Consider the following 17,831-nt stretch of genomic DNA (forward strand, 5'->3'; position numbering starts at 1 on the left):
TATAATATATTAAGAGCAGATGACCTAACTGGAGGAAGGAGACTAAAACACCATAAAAAAGGAGTTAAAAATCTTAGAATCAAAAGTAAGTTTAAAAAACATACCCAGCAAGGTTTTATTGAAAATACTATAGTAGATTCCCTTATCTGCAGTTTCAACTACCCATTGTCAACTGAAGTCCAAATGTATAAAATAGAAAATTCCAGAACAATTCATAAGTTTTTTGTTGTTAATACACAGGGTTTCACTCTGTTGCCCAGGGTAGAGTACAGTGGCTCAATCATAGCAGCCTCAAACTCCTGAGCTCAGACAATCCTCCAGCCTCAGCCTTCCAAGTAGCTAGAACTATAGGCCTATGCCACCATGCCTGGCTAATTGTTTTTTTTTTTTAATTTTTTGTAAGGGGTGGTGGTCTTGCTATGCTGCCTAGGCTGGTCTTGAACTCTTGGCCTCAAGCCATCCTCTTGCCTCAGCCTCCTAAGGTGCTGGGATTATAGGCATGAGATACCACACCTGACCTCATAAGCTTTAAATAACCTTTATTATAGTATATTGTTGTAATTATTCTATTTTATTCTTATTGGTGCTAATCTCTTACTGTGCCTAATTTATAAATTAAACTTTATCACAGATATGTACATACAGGAAAAAACAGTCATATATATTACATTCAGTACTATCTGCAGTTTCAGGCATCCACTGGAGGTCTTGGAACATATCCCCCATGGATAAAAGGGCACTACTGTAGTGACAATCTTACAGAGTTCAACTGCTGCTGAGATTAAGAGTCTTAATATTAATATGGCACCTAGTGTAGTGGCTTGCATGGAGTAATGACCCTGAGTTGACAGCTCTGAAACCTGGAGTTTCTGAGTTAGTAGGCATTTATATTTTATTCAACAGACTACAAGTGATTGTGATATACACCCAGAATGAAGAACCACTGTCCTACTATTCTATGGAAAGGTGATATCATACACAATATATTAAGGAACGAGTAAGAGTTTACTATGATCTATAAATGCTTTCAATAAAACTTGTTTAAAAGTTTGGGCATATTAGGGTAATGTGGAGCATTCATTTTGGTAGAACACTTTATCTCCCCAAAGAAGGGAGGGGACTAAATGACATACTACCAATAACCAATCTGCTCACAGGATAATTTCTATTGAGACCATAGAAATATTATAAGTGAACTGGAATACTTGATGCAGAATGAAATAATGGCAAAAACTAAATGAAGTTAAAAGTTATGTGAAGAAAAACATCTCGTTACTTAAACTAGAGTAGACTATGGGCACCAAACCCCTCTCTATACAACAAAATCTCCCAAACAAAATATTTATACTCACCTTTCTGAAAAATCAGAGTCTATAAATTCTCTAGCCCGTTTTCTATCACTAAAAAGAAAAAAAAAACAGCATAAAAACAACACATATATAAATACAACTTTATTTCGTGAATAATTTATTATAACTTGTCTAATTTTACACTGAATATATCCAAAGACAAAAACTAACAAATATAAAAGATATATACATAAAATAAAAACTTAATTTTATCATGGGACCAAGACATTCTAATATAATAATCATTGATTGAAATGAGTTCAATGAATATTTAGGGAGGAAAACATTACAGAATTACAAACAAGAAGACAGAAAAGTTTTATTCACTTTGTAATGACCGAATATAAAAACACTAGACAATCCTGCCATCCACAATATAAAGCACAGCTGGGGCTGAAAACATCCAAACGCCAGTCATCTCCAAAGCGGGCCAACACTTAGCTTCCACGTTATTCTCTTTCAAGGCCATGCAGAAACCCAAGGTAGCTTTTAGATCTACATAAGCATTGTCACAAGGATTGAATAAAGGTTATGAAAATATAGGTAATTCTGACATTTCATCTCATTTGATAATGGAAAAGTATGTATATGGAAAATGTCTTTAATGTACATATGTGTGTATGCATGCATGTATGTACATACATTAATATGTATATGCCTTAAAGCACTTTGCCAGGATTGTTATTCATTAGTTCACTTAATATCCTTGAAGCAAGGAAAGTCTTAACCAACTAAGATTTACTATCTGCTTGTTAAAACTCACATATGATAGAAACACCAGTGTAATATGCCACCATGTACATAACTTCTAAAAGTAACAAAACTTCTAAGGTGACAAAATGAGGTTTTGAGTCATTTATCTCAGTATTTCTTTTTCTTTTATGGAAGGATGAAGTGCTAAATTGATAAGGAATGGAGAAAGGTTAGGTATGGATATTTTACAGGCAAAGATGAAACACATAAAGGTTTGATAATAAAAGTGGCAAATGAGTAACACAGACACATAGAAGGGACATCAATGTAATTGCTCAGTGTTTAAAAAGAATCAAGGGAAAATTTAATAAAAATTTTAATATATTTGGTCTCTTTTTCCTAGTTCCTTTTCTGGTTTTTAAGGAAGTAAGAATTCCCAGAGGAAATTCTGAGTATAGCCAACATTTAATATGTAACTCCTTTCTTATGTGTGCTAAAACAACATAAAATAATAGTTTTTATATCTTCAAAGCAGCTAAGTGTTGTAATCATAAAAAGTAATCATATTTCAGAGTTAAAAAAGTCAGAGAATAAGTTACTGTACTGTTTTTCTCTGTTTAAAAATGGTTGTTCCATAGGTGATTTATATCCCTAAGATGTAAAGTGAAACATAATAGGTGATTTTATAGGAAAAACATTAGCTTTTAAGAACTAGACTGAAATGAAACAAGAACAGAAGACAGTGAGGAAAAAAAAAGGTCAGAACTTTTTTTTTTAAGTTTTTAAAATAGTAACTTGCAACAGTCTTACCCGGGGACCCAGCCAGTAGCTTCTGCTATGTGTGTCTGAGTAACCATTGCTGGTGCAGGGGTATATGGACTCCCAATCAGAACACTTCCTGAACTGGTTAGTCTCTGTGGTGTGCTTATAATCTGTAAAGGTAGGAACAAAGAAAATCATATTCTTAATTATTAAGAAAAGAAGCCCTACAGGCAAAAAATAATGTTGAATGCTAACCACATACAATGAAGGAACCTTGCTGTATAAAAAGCACTTAACATCAATCATCTAAAATATAAGCAACACCTTTGATTTACTTATATCCTAGGATCTTAAAGCACAAGCATCCTGAATACAGACATGAAGTCACAATGCAGGTTTCAGCAAGTAAATAGCAATTTGGAAGGATTAAGCTGGCAACTGACAATGTTTTAAAAATCAGAAAAATGAAAAGCTTTCTTTGAGATTAAAGAAAAGAACTGAAGTATAGCTTGTTTACTAGAACCAGGTTAACAGCAAATCAGATCTTCATAGTCCATCATAGAATATACATAAAGACACTACATAATTTGGATTATCATACAGATATAATTTTGTCCTTTTTTTAAAGAGCATTTCCTTATGTTATTACATACTTTTTAAAGCCATAAAGACCATGAAACATTCCACCATGTGGACTTATTATTGCCTATTATTAGATATATATAAATTTTTAATTATCACTATTGTAAATAATGATGGGATAAAAATTTTTGTACAATGATCCTGGCCTTAATTTCTATTTACTAAGGCTAGACTCCAGAAAGGGAATTAATGGAATCATGGATATGGAATTTTTTGAAAAAAGTTCCTTTATATCTGTTACCAAATTGCTTTCCAGGTCTTATAATTTTCACTGGTAAAAAGAAAATTTTTTTTCCAAAGATGTTTATAATAATACAAAAAAATAGCTGTCTAGTAATAGCTTTAAACGTACTTTCATCAAAAAACTTAATGGCTCCAGTGAGTGGGGATATTAATGAAATAAGATTGGCTCTATATGGCTAATTGTTGAAGCAGTTGCTGGATACACAGGAGTTCTGTTTTTGTAAAGTTTTGAGCATTTTCATAATAGTATGGTTTTAAGTCCCAATTAAGAGATAAAAACATCTATATGGACTACATATCATTGTTAAACAAGTCCTAAAACAACAGAAATAATTCTATTTCTACTGTCATATGCAAGACAAAATGCTAATTAATTTTTGTCTCTCTGATCAAATGAAACCTGTTTCTGTAGCTAGGTTCTAATTTGAGTCATTAAGTTAGTTGCTAACTTGCTCCCTACAGAATCAAAGAGAAGGATAATAAGCGTTCCAAGCTCTTTATTTGCATTTGAAGGAAAAAGTCAAACAATTAGCCCCTGAAGTGTAAAAAGAGTTCAGACTTAGTTATTAAAGTCTAGCCAACATTTATTCATTTAGTAAGTATTTAGGAACTTTAGTTTCTGTTTATGTTGGACATTATGCCAGTTTGGGGCTAGGGAGATGTTAGTACCTACGAACCCTTAGGAAATAGTTTTAACAAGTCTATTCAATAGTTAAAAAAAATAAAAACAAAAGACAATAACACTGACAGATGTCTTAAGAGTTCTCATTATCTATAATATGCCAAGGGTATTAAATAAGGCATTCAGGAAAGCTTGCCTCATGAGAAAACATAAAACTAGACAATGTATTTGTACCTTTCAAACTCTTCCCTGCATTCTAAGTATGTGTGTACCTCCCACTCCTCCGCACAGCTGGTCCTGCCCACTTCCACTTCAATGCACGGTCCTTAAGGGTAGAGAGTGCTGTGCTAAACTATGGCCTCTGCAGGGTCTAGCACAGTGACAGGGGACACATAGGAAGGCACAATAAACATTCACTAACTGGGACAGAAGACTCAACTTTTAAAATGATAGGAAAAAAGTACTTTCGTTCATTGATAACGTTGGGAAGGATTATATAAAATCCAGTAATAAAATACTTTATAATATAAAGGGCATAGTTCCCACCAATCACTACATCGCATATTCAAATGTTCTCTATCACACTGACCTTGGGTACTGACAGCTTAACAAGGAAAATTTGAGTATTTGATTAGACCCTGTTCTTCCTAGAACAGGAGTGCCTACAAAGCCATTTAAGCATTCCAACGTCCCCTTGAAACAGATTGTATTACTTGTGCAATATCATTACTAAGTAGTTCTTTTTCTATATGTTATTAGCAGATTACATGCTTGGTTTTACCTGATTTAAAGAGCTTTGTAGGGAAAAAAAAAAAGAAGAAAGGTGGAAGGGAAACAGGACATAGAGAAAAACTGGTTATCTTTACTGAGAATGACTTTGGAAATGAATTGCTATGTTCTGGTTTACATTTTCTTCTTTTCTCGTCCTCATTCTCAGTTGATTATCAGTTGATACTCTTTGCTCATCTGAGAGTGATTTAGCAACACTCTGCTCCTTTCTCTTAGCACAGGGCATGGGACATAGGAATTCATTAATAAACATTTCCCAAATGAACAAATTGGAAAGATGATAGACTTGAATTGGAAAGCCAAATGTGAAGTGTGTGAGAGGCAGTGAGTTCCTTAACTAGCATAATGACACCAAAGGAAAGTCAATAATACTTGATTAATGATGGAATATACGAAAACTAGTTTACATGGGTGATGAGCCAGACACATTTTATAACCCTGAACCTTAATTTTGAATTCCAAATTAAAATTTAGAGATAAAAACATACTTCTAACATTCAGCTGATACAAGAAAAATGAATTTCACATTTCAGAGGCCCCTTTCACCAAAAAATCCAGGCATCCTTAATTTTAAATGTTATCGTGGTTTCTCTGACAATAGGTTAGGCTGTGAAAATCAGACAGCAATTGAATATCATTCTGAAGATTTTTCTGCCCTCAATCAACATATTTTATGTACTGCTGCCATCTACAGTTAGAAAAGCCAAGAGTGTATGTATTCTGAAGGGGAAAAATCTACATGATTATAAAGGGTTACATTAAAGGATTCCATTACTGGACAAAATTTTGGTTTTCACTACAAGAAGCATGCAGTTTTTAATCTTCTAAAATAAGATAGCCATGAGATTATCTTAAACAGCTGCCCCTTGAACAAGGGTTTGAACTGCATGGATCTGCCTATAAACATGGATTTTTTTCTGCCTCTGCCACCCCTGAGACAGCAAAAACAACCCCTCTTCTTCCTTCTCTTCCTCCGCCTACTTCAATGTGAAGATGATGAAGATGAAGACGCTTATGATGATCCACTTCCACTTAATGAATAGTAAATGTATTTTCTCTTCCTTGTGATTTTCTTAATAACATTTTCTTTTCTCTTACTTTATTGTAAGAATACAGTATATAATACATGTAACATACAAAATGTATTTATTGTTATCAATAAGGCACCAGTCAACAGTAAGTTACTAGTAGTTAAGATTTTGGGGAGTCAAAAGTTATACATGGGCCAGGCATGGTGGCTCAGGCCTATAATTCTAGCACTTTGGGAGGCTGAAGCAGGAGGATCACTTGAGCCCAGGAGTTCGAGAACAACCTGGGCAATACCAAGACCCTGTCTCTACAAAAAAAAAAAAATTTTTTTGCCGCATGTGGTGGCATGCACCTGTATCACAGCTACTTGGGAGTCTGAGACAGGAGGATCCACTTGAGTCCATATGTTCGAAGCTGCAGTGAGCTATGATGAAGCCAGTGCACTCTACCTGGGGCAACAGAGTAAGACTGTAGCTCAAAAAACAAAACAAAACAAAACAAAACAAAAGCTATACATGGATTTTCAAATTTTCAATTGCATGGGGGCTTGGTGCCCCTAACCCTACACTGTTCAAGGGCCAGCTGCATATATAATAGGCTATATATCTACATATGATAACCTGTAAGATAACATACATAACCATAAAATAACTAGTAAGAAAAGGACAAGTATCCCACCCTCAAACAATTACTGCTAAACTAGTTTGTATAACCACAGAAAACAAATGAAAACTTTTTTCATGAAGCCTCTTGAAATTTCTATCTACCATGAAGATGTGGCTTCCAAGAGACACATAAAGTTCAAAGTGCAAGTAGAAAAAGAAGACTGTAAGAAACAGATGGGTGAGATTTTTATCCAAGAATTCTCTAACATTCTCTAACAAAAACTTTTAAAAATCATGGATGAGGAATTGAACGGGAGGGGACAATGTTCAAAAGAGAAGTGGAGAACAAACAAATGGTTCTAACTGGGTATCATAGTCCATTAAGGATACAGTAACAAAATATCTTAGACAGAGTAATTCATAAGCAGCAGAAACTTATTGCTCACTGTTTTGGAGACTACTGGGAAGCCCAAAATCAAGGCACCAGCAGATTCAGTGCCTGTTGAGGGCTTGTTCTCTGCTTCAAAGATGGTGCCTTCTTGCTGCATCCTAACATGGCAGAAAGAGACTGGAGAGCCCCCTTCAACCTCTTTTAAGGGCACTAATCCTATTCACGATGGTGAAGTCCCCATGACTTAATCACTTCCTCAAAGGCCCAAAGTCCCCACCTCTCTCTCTCTCTCTTTTTTTTTTTTTGGAGGCAAGGTCTCCCTATGTTGCCTACTCCTGGGCCTGAGTGATCCTCCTGCCTTGGCCTCCCAAGTAGCTGGGATTACAGGCAAGAGCCCAGCAGCCCCACCTCTTAATATCACCCATTGGGGATTAGGTTTCAACATGAATTTTGGAGGGATATATTCAGATTAAGTATTAGTATTAAGCCCCGCCCCCCCAATTTATGTCTGTTTCACATGCAAAATACCTTCACTCCATTCCAATAGACCATAAGTCTTAACACATTCCAGTATCAATAAAGTCCAGAGTATCATCTAAATCAGATATGGCTTTGTTAGGGGCAGCACACGCTACAGTTCACACACGTTGGAATCTTCTGCACGTGGCTCTCCCAGGCTGGAGTTACATGCTGGTACCTCTATCATTCTGAGGCCTCAGGGGGTAGCCCTACCTGCCATGGCTCCATTAGGCATTGTCTCAGTCGGGGCTCCCTATGGTGGCCCTGCCCCTATAGCAGTTTTCTGCCTGGAGCCCAAGGGTCTCTAGGATATCCTCTGAAATCACGGTAGGGGTAGCCATGCCCCCACAGCTCATGCAATGTGCACCCTGGTGGAGATGGCACCACTTGGACACTGCCAAGGTTTACTGCCTGTGCCCTCTGAAAGAGCAGTTGGAGCCACACTTGGAATGGCTGAGGAGCACTGTGTGCTAGAGTTCAGGGAGCAGAGACTTGAGGCAGTGCTAGGCAGACAAGATGCCATAAGCACTCAAAGCCCCACTATTGACATAGTTCTGTCTCCCAGGCGTAGTCCTGAAAAATGCCTTCAGGTTCATCCTTCCATTGTTTTCATGAATAGCACCAAGATTCCACCCATCCATACTAATCTCCTTATCAAAAGGTCACTTGGCCACACCCTTGGTGTTCTCTCCAGTATGTGCTTTTTCATTCTTTTTTTTTTTTTCTTTTTTCATTTTTTTTTTGAAACAGAGTCTCACTCTGTTGCCTGGGCTAGAGTGCTGTGGTGTCTCAGCCTAGCTCACAGCAACCTCAAACTCCTGGGCTCAAGCGATCCTTTTGCTTCAGCCTCCGAAGTAGCTGGGACTACAGGCATGCGCCACCATGCCCGGCTAATTTTTTCTGTATATTTTTAGTTGTCCAGCTAATTTCTTTCTATTTTTAGTAGAGACAGAGTCTGGCTCTTGCTCAGGCTGGTCTCGAACTCCTGGGCTCAAACCATCCACCCACCTGGGCCTCCCAGAGTGCTAGGATTACAGGCGTGAGCCACGGCGCCTGGCCTCATTCTTTTTTTTTTTTTTGAGACAGAGTCTCACTCTGTTGCCTGTGGTAGAGTCCGTGGTGTCAGCCTATCGTCTAGCTCACTGCAGCCTCAAACTCCTGGGCTCAAGTGATCCTCCTGCCTCAGCCTCCCGAGTAGCTGGGACTACAGGCATACGCCAACACACCAGGCTAATTTTTCTATATTTAGTAGAGACAGGGTCTTGCCCTTGCTGGTCTCGAACTCCTGAGCTCAAGTAATCCTCCCGCCTTGGCCTCCCAGAGTACTAGGATTATAGGCATGAGGCACGGCGCCTGGCTGCTTTTTCATACTTTACATGACCAAACTGAGAATTCTATTTCCTCTTTTTTTTTTTCCCAGACAGGGTCTTGTTCTGTTGGCCCAGGCTGGAGTGCAGTGGCATCATCATAGCTCACTGCAACCTCAAACTCCTGGGCTCAAACGATTCTCCTGGCTCAGCCTCCCTACAGGCACGTGCCACCACACCCAAATTTTTCTATTTTTTGTAGAGATAGGGTCTTGGTCTCCAATTCCTTGGCCCTAAGCAATCCTCCCTTCTCCACTTCCCTAAGTGTTAGGTTCAAAGTGCTTGGTTTATAGGTGTGAGCCACCTCTCTGGGCCTCTGCTTCCCTTTTGATTATAAATTTCATCTTCAATTCATTTCTCTCTTCTCACACTTTACTAAAAGCAGTCAAGAGAAGCCATGTTGCACCCTCAACACTTTCCTTGGAGATTTCCTCTACCAAATACACTATTTCATGGCTCCTAAGTTCCTCCTTCCACAAAACACTAGGACATGAACCCAATTCAGGCAAGTTCTTTGCCACTTTGTAACAAGGATCGCCATTCCTCCCATTTCCAATAACATGTTCCTCACTTCTGTGGAGACCTCATCAGAATAGCCTTTACCACCCCTATTTGTACCAGCATTTGATCATGACCACTTAGTAATCTCTAAGAAGATTCAGGTTTCCTCTACAGCGCTCCTCTTCTGATCCCTCACCAGAATCACCATTCACGGTCCTTTCATGTCTTAGTCTGCTATAATAAAATACCTTGGGCTAGGTAGTTAATAAGTAATAGAAATTTATTTCTCACAGGTCTGGAGGCTGTGAAGTCTTAGATCAAGGCACCAGCAGATTCAGTGTCGGTGAAAGCTCTCACTCTGCTTTATAGATGGCACCTTCTTGCAGTGTCCTGACATGGCAGAAGAGTGACTGAGAACTCTCTTCAACTTCTTTTATAAATTCACTAATCCCATTCATGACAGCAAAGCCCTTAGGACTTGATCGCTTCCTAAAAGGCCCCACCTCTTAGTATCACCATAGTGGGGATTAGGCTTCAACATGAATTCTGAAAGGACATATTCAGACCACAGCAGTGGGGTTCTACAACAATTAGGAAACCAAAAAGAAAATTCTGATTCCTGCCCAAGAACTCAGAATTGAAAAAAAGCACCTCAGAAGTAGGGAGATAAATTCAAGGCCTTGGGCTGACCCAGTTTAAAGGAGAGCCTCACACCTCTCCTTCTGACCTTTGTTATGCTGACCCTGAGATTTACATTAACTGGGTGGGTACTACAGGAGACTACTGATTATTGTCAGAACTGAACTGTGTAAGGGATTACATGCGCATCAGTTCAAATTGATAATGGGAAGAAAAATTATATAAATTTCCAAAACAGGAATTCAAATTTGAGCCATAGCAGCATCAACTAAAATACCAAGAAAAAATAGTCTCTCAAAATAGAGAAGTGCTGTAAAGGCCAGACTCATAAAAGTTTGAGTATGTTTAATTTTGGTGCTTATATAATCACATTTCAAAATACAGACTTTAAAGTAAGGTTCCTTATCTCATTTGCCTCTACTGTAGTGGCTGGGGAGGGGCAAATGCTTAGCAAATGTTTGAAAATATACCCTGGACTACCTTGAAATGGGAACACTTATTTGAGTTTAAGTCTCTATGAGGTTTGGAGCTCGAGTACATTCCTCACATACTTTACCAGTAAATTATGTTGTATCTTTAGCTTGAATTCTGCAGATGATTAATAGTCCTCAACTGACCAAAGAAAATGTCATGTTTAGAATGTGTCTTAAAGACTTTCTGAAACCATTAAGTATGCTAAAAGATATTATTGTCTAAATAACTTTGCACTTAACATGGTCCACAGTGCTGTATGTTATGGGCAAAATTTATCCTTATTGTTCTATACATGAGAAGATGTAAACACTAACAATGAAAAGTTATTGTTTAAATGTTTAAGTATTTTTGCTAACGATGGGTGAAGCCATTTAAATTAGGTATAGTTTTAGAGTAGTCAAACACAATCTTGTTTATAAATATGCCTTTCTGAAAGTGCTCTGCACTTCAAGCTCTAGAATAATTAATGAATGCCTTTAGAGAAACTGTTAAATATTTACCATTTTCATTCATTATTTCTACTGCCAGAGATTGAAATAAATTGGTATATTATTTTTTTCCCAAATGTCCTTTAATGAAAAGAACTTTAAATTAATAAGCTCCACATACAGATTAACTTTAGGTTATGCATTCAATTTATGTGAATTCAATTTATACATAATTGAGGGCAATAAAGTTTATTTTATAAGAAAAAGAAAAAAGGAGGACAACATAAAAGCATAATAGATTTCAAATCAGTTTAAACAACTAAATACAAGAGAAGTCTCACATAGCAAAAACCTTCACGTTATACATTCAGAATGCACAGATTCAAACACATAAAAATTGAACATTAAAGAACACAATGCCTTTCTTTTTTAAGACTTAGTTACATTCAGGTAAAAGCTAAACTTCTAAAAAAAGTAACTGACATAAATGAAATTAACTGGAATATTTGATCAAACATGTTTTGTACAATTATTTATTTTTTTTTTTTTTGAGACAGAGTCTCACTTTGTTACCCGGGCTAGAGTGAGTGCCGTGGCATCAGCCTAGCTCACAGCAACCTCAAACTCCTGGGCTTAAGCGATCCTACTGCCTCAGCCTCCCGAGTAGCTGGGACTACAGGCATGAGCCACCATGCCCGGCTAATTTTTTTGTATATATATTTTTAGTTGGCCAGATAATTTCTTTCTATTTTTTAGTAGAGACGGGGTCTCACTCTTGCTCAGGCTGGTCTCGAACTCCTGACCTCGAGCGATCCACCCGCCTCGGCCTCCCAGAGCTAGGATTACAGGCGTGAGCCACCGCGCCCGGCCCCTTGTACAATTATTTTTTAGATTAGTCTTGGCCAAGCAGTTTCAATTCTAAGATCTGATGATTTTTCTTACCATTTGGGGTCCAACATTCACATTTATTGGTCCTAAGGTTTTTGGTAAAATCTTTGTTGGTGAGTTGGTGCCGGAAACTGGAAATGCAACAAATGAAATGTTACCTGAAATGATAAAAAAACATTAAGTTAGTGTTCTGCAATATCAAGGCCACCTTCTATCTGTATACATCCACAGTCCAACTCATTGTGCTGTAGTGATTTATAATTATCTTCAGAAGTATATTATAACTAAGAGGCCCTACTGAAAACCCATACTTAATTGCTTTCTTGTGGTGAATACAATCAGTTCTGCTGAATAATCTTATTTATATTTTATAGGAAATCTATAAAATAAATAGTTCTAGTCTATTTGAAAATCACTGAACTTTCAGTTGGTCTTTTAGAGGAAAAAATATTTAGAGAATATGTAATGCAAATACTAGTTTATATAAGAGTTGAGAAATAGATCTTTAATAGACGCCACAGAACAAATAATGTATGAAGTATAACAATGAAAAGTAAATATTCAAATTTCTTGATAGTATAAAATGTTCACATTAAAATTTAATATATTTTCAAAATGTCAAATTGGTAGTGCTTTGGAGTTTTATAATATTAGAGAAAAAACACGATGCCAACTGTAGTTACTGATGTTAGAGATCTCTACAGTGTTTTCAAGTGATTTCAACACTTTAAATTTCAAATTAACAAAGGAAGGTGCTACCAAAAAAACTCCCCTCAAAAGGAAAAGTCAGCTAATTATTTTCTGAACTACAATATCAACTACTTAACTCCTCTAGACAAACTGTAGCTTGCCAGTGTTTCTCTCAAAAGGTAACAGTGTAACAAAATATAACAAAGGATATCACCTAGGAAGTGTGTGAAAGAGGGCCAATGCTGAAACCCTGGGGAAAACCAACATTAAGAACAGGACTAGAATAACATCTCCTTCTCAGACTCCCTCCTCAGATGGCCCGGTCCTTGATCTTCAAAGCTTGACTACACTCCTCAGTTCTCTTCTCTTACCTCTTAATTCTCAGCAGATATCCATATCTCCTGCAGTAAGGAATCAGGCCATCAGGCAAAATTGTATCTCATCCTCCTTAACCTGTGAATTTATCTGCACCTTCACATATTTTTACTTATTTCCCCCTGCATGGAAAGGTCCTTCATTCTCATATAAATTACTTCTTTCATCTCTGTTCTGCACTTTCTGTCTCCTTAGGAATCTCACTCATCAATTATTTATTGTCTCCTGAATTTTCAACTATTCTGTTGGCTCTTTCCCTTCAGTTTCTCTCTGTCCATTTGGCATTATAGATTCCTCCTCAAACTGCACATTTTAAAATCAAATTCTTTATTTTTCTCATGCCCACTCAGCAGCATCTAGTACCCAAATCTGCTTTGCCTTCATGTTCTCACTCTTGATAAATAACTGAGCCTTGGTATATTATCATCATCTACCCAGTGACCCATCTGGAAATAATCTTCACCTAATCGCCTTTCTCATTCAACTGACCACCATATCCTACTTGTTATCTTCTTATCCTGGTTCCTTTATGCTGCTCTTTAATTTAGAACTTTATCATATCTGGTTTGAATACAGTTACCCTGTAACTCAGTGATTCACAATATTGACTGCAATGGCATCACCTGGCAAGCAATAATACCAATGCCTAAGTTCCACCCCTAGAGCTGATGATATAATTGATTTGTGGTGAACTTGGGCATGAGACTGCTAAAAGTTTTCCAGACAGTTCCAAGGTGCAGCCAGGGCTGAACACCACTGCTCTCACTGGATATCCTACCTCCAATAGCTTACTTAGCCACTCCACACATCTATAACAAACCAGTCTTTCAACTGACAGAACTGTTCTGGACACTCCCCTAATTAAGGCCTTCAAAGACTCCATAATACTTCCTAGATGCCTCCCAGACTCCTCAATCTGGCACAAAAGCTCTGGTTTGAAGGTCTCACCCCTGTTTCCCTTCCCAGCTTCATCTTCAGCCACTTCCTCCACATGCACTCTGCACTCCAAGCAGACTAAATACTCTGCACTTCCAGAAAGCCCCCATTTCACCCACTCGCTTCAGCCTACACCTTTCCTTCTGCTGGGAGGGCCCATCTCGCTGAGCCAACAACTATTAGCACTTCAAAATGGATGTATTCCATACCATTTTCTGCACGATTATTATGTGCCAGAGTCTGTTCCAGAGACTTCATATATATATATAAAATCTCATTAAGCTTAGGACAACAGTGTGAAATAGATTATTACTGACTCAATTTTACACATGAAGAAATTGAGACTGAGGTTAAATAAATTGTGCAGGTCCCATAGCTCGTGAAGCCCATAGTTCTATCACCAAAGCCTCTGCTCTGTGTGTCGTCTTCTTAAAAGCTGTCTCCAGCCTCCATGGTCTAGGGTCCTTGATACCCCTCGTCTGGCTTCCCATAAAACCAGCTGTTATTTGCTTATAGTTCTATCATAAGTGGGCTATTATCTCTCAGCTTTGAATCCTAGCACTTAGTTTGTCCTTAGCACAAAGTAGGTGCACAAACTGTAAAAATCATTTGATCAGCATAGATTAGAGTTATTTCCTTTCCTAACCTGGATGTCAAACTACCTGTAATGCAATTAATATCAAAAATTGCAACCTTTGTTATTTTTTCAACGAGGATCATAACTTACACTGACTTTGAAATCAATTTAAACATCAGGTCCTTTGTTTATTTTGTGTTTCAGACATGACTGAATAACTGGTATTACCAAATAAAGCTTCCCTACCTTGTAACGGTGCAATTGATTTTTTTAAACACAAAATGCATACCTTATCAATTGCTAAAGATTGAGGTTACTATCAAAAGTCCCCAAATATGGTTATTATCTGTTTAAGAATCCACTTAAGTAGAAAATAATTATCTCAACAGTATCTATGTAATTGTTAGAATGTGCCACAAACTCAACCCCAGGCAAAAGAGGAACACACTATAGATCCATGTAAGGAAGAACACAGCCCTAAAAAAGTCTGGCTGTCAGATGCTAGTTTTTAAAAATGAACTTAATGGTGCTGAATGTTTATAATGAGATCATCTCTGCTACACTACGCTAGAAGGAAAGGCAAAATACTTGCCAAAAAAACAGTGATGCAAGAAACACTAAAAAAAGATAATTAAGGTTAGGAAACAGATTGACCCTAACTTTAAATCCAGCACTAAAGGAAAAATTGAGACTATAAAACTTTGGTCAAAATAAAAAGAAAAGCATTAAAGCCAGAACTGTCATGCCAATTAATGCCAAAAGAATTTAGAGGGAACTTAATATTATCTGACAAATTGATTCTAAAGTATATCGGGAAGAGTAAAGGCATAAAACAACCAAGAAATTTTTTGGGGAAAAAAAAATGATCAGGAAGAGGAAAACTTTAGCCTACCAGATTTCAAAATTATTACAAAGTTACAGTAATTGAAATAATGTGGTATTGACCAAGAAGCAGATAAAGAAATTGACAAAATAGAAATTAAAGTCTGGAAGTTACTTTATTTATATATGAAAATTCTGTAAATGGTAAAGGTAGTATTTCAAAACAATGGGGGAAAGGGGAGATTACTTAAGAAATGATGTTGAGAAAAAAGACTATCCATTTGAATTAAAGAAATTTTAGGTTTCAATTTTTTGTCTTGCACAAATATAAATTCCAGAAAAATCAAATACTTGAACATAAAATTAAAACCATAAAAGTTTGAGAGAAAGAAATACAATAATATTTTTATAATTTGGGAATGAGAAAGGCCTTTAACCATGTAACAGCATTTAGAAATCTTAAGTGAAAAGACCGACAGACATAACTACTTAAAAATCAAAATTTTCTAGATAGCAGAAGACCCGATATACTTGAAAGACAAATATCAGACTGGTAAAAAAATATGTGACACACAGGTCATCAGATTACTATTCTAAAAAAAAATCTATTTACTTAACCTCCCCTTATAAATCAGTAAGAAAAAGACAATACTCAATACAAAAACTCAGCACAAAAAGAAATACAAATGCCACTGATCATATGAAAAGATGCTTGTTTTTTTTTTTTTTTTTGAGACAGAGTCTCACTTTGTTGCCCGGGCTAGAGTGCCGTGACAGCAACCTCAAACTCCTGGGATCAAACAATCCTCCTGCCTCAGCCTCCCAAGTAGCTGAGATTGTAGGCATGTGCCACTGTGCCTGGCTTATTTTTTCTATATATATTTTTAGTTGTCCAGCTAATTTCTTTCTTATTTTTTTAGTAGAGACGGGGTCTTGCTCTTGCTCAGGCTGAAGATGCTTGATTTTAATAATCAAAAAATTAACTTTGTAAAAAAAGAAAACTTTTCATCCACCAGATTGTTAAAAATTAAGATGTGTGACAATGCCCTGAGTTTGTGAGGATATGGCAAAATGGGCACATTTTAAAAATATTTACTTGGCACCTATTATATGTCAAGTACTAAGACTAAGAACTATGGAAATTCAGTGAACACGTGACATTGTTCCCTGCACCCAAGGGGCTAACATACTCTGTTGGTGGGGGGAGTGTTGTAGAGCCTTTCTGGAGAACAATGTGTTGAATTACAGTTAGAGAGGAATAAAGGAATTATGTGTCAAGAGCACAAAATTTCAAATAAATACTTTCAAAATAGTGCTACACATTTTAAAGCCTCTTTCCACCTCAACAAATATTCTTTCAACACCCCTCAGTTGCCTAAGTGGCAAGCTCCCTAGCCTATGGCAATGACATCACAATCAACAGCGGGCATTCCTCTAGTGGAAATATATTCTAATAAACTAAGCAGATAAAAACAATTACACACATTCTAGGATTGCAACATTGTGGATAAAAGCAAATACCAGGAAATAATTTACATGTTTAAAGACCTTTTGGTACATGCATATGATGGAATATTATACAGTCCCTAAAAATACAAGTACACATTGCCACAGAAATATGTTCCCATCATAAAAAATTATAATTCCATTTACCTGAAAAACTATATATACACATACATTTACATACCTATAAAAATAGGCAAGATAACAAATTTAATGGTGGTTAGCTCTGTTGAATAGTATGAAGGAAGCCTTTATTTTGTTTTATTCTATTTATCATTTGAAAAAACATTTTATGAACATGCATGTACTTGTTTTATAATCTATAAGCTATTGCCATTCTGAAAGACAGAGAGAATGAATCAGCCATAGCTGCTAAAACAAGATAAAGATCCATATTATAAGCAATAAGTAAAAATGAAATCTGCTTTAAAAGCAGTTAAAGGGGCTCCACTGGCATTCCACTAATTTTAATACCTAGAAATAAAAGTCATGTGTTTAGACAAAACTTACCTTCGTCAAATCAACTAAGTTCAGCAACAGAAATGTGTGTGTATATATGTCTGTGTATTTGTGTGTGTGTGTGTGTGTGTGTGTGTGTGTGTGTGTGTTTATTTATTTATTTTTACTCCAAAGGACACATTTAAATAGGTTACAAATGTCTAGTCACCCAAAATTTCAGCCAGGTTAAGAGAAGTAGACAAACCAAGTCTAAACAATTTTTCCTAAGTAACCTGGCCTTAATTCATAAGCTCCTTGGCAACAAGGAGTCTGATGCTGTCCAGAGCTAATTCCTGGCACTCAGTGTATAAAAAACAAAAATTTTAAAAGTTGCCTGGATTTCAGTTCTGGCAATTCCCTCAATTGACTAAATGAGATCAATCACCTAGGAGAGTGGCTAAGAAACAGCACTAAAAACTTATGCCAAATCTTGGCCCATAAACAAAATTTTGGTTCAAATTTTATTTCAATTTCTTGAGTAATTGGAGT

At 36.7% G+C, this 17,831-nt stretch overlaps 1 protein-coding gene across 8 annotated transcripts in view; it reads right to left on the reverse strand.

Moving 5' to 3' along the window:
- TFDP2 (transcription factor Dp-2) overlaps positions 1-17,831 on the reverse strand; it is a 126,630-nt gene that overhangs the window by 33,534 nt on the left and 75,265 nt on the right. For all 8 annotated transcript variants that reach the window (XM_045539366.1, XM_045539367.1, XM_045539371.1 and 5 more), the window contains 3 exons: positions 11,996-12,099; positions 2,853-2,974; positions 1,353-1,400 (listed from right to left, as the gene is read on the reverse strand). In XM_045539366.1, coding sequence (XP_045395322.1) covers positions 1,353-1,400; positions 2,853-2,974; positions 11,996-12,099 — 274 coding nt within the window. The remainder of the gene's footprint in view (positions 1-1,352; positions 1,401-2,852; positions 2,975-11,995; positions 12,100-17,831) is intronic.

This window comes from Lemur catta, chromosome 1 (genome assembly GCF_020740605.2).
Source record: "Lemur catta isolate mLemCat1 chromosome 1, mLemCat1.pri, whole genome shotgun sequence".
Taxonomy (NCBI): Eukaryota; Metazoa; Chordata; class Mammalia; order Primates; family Lemuridae; genus Lemur; species Lemur catta.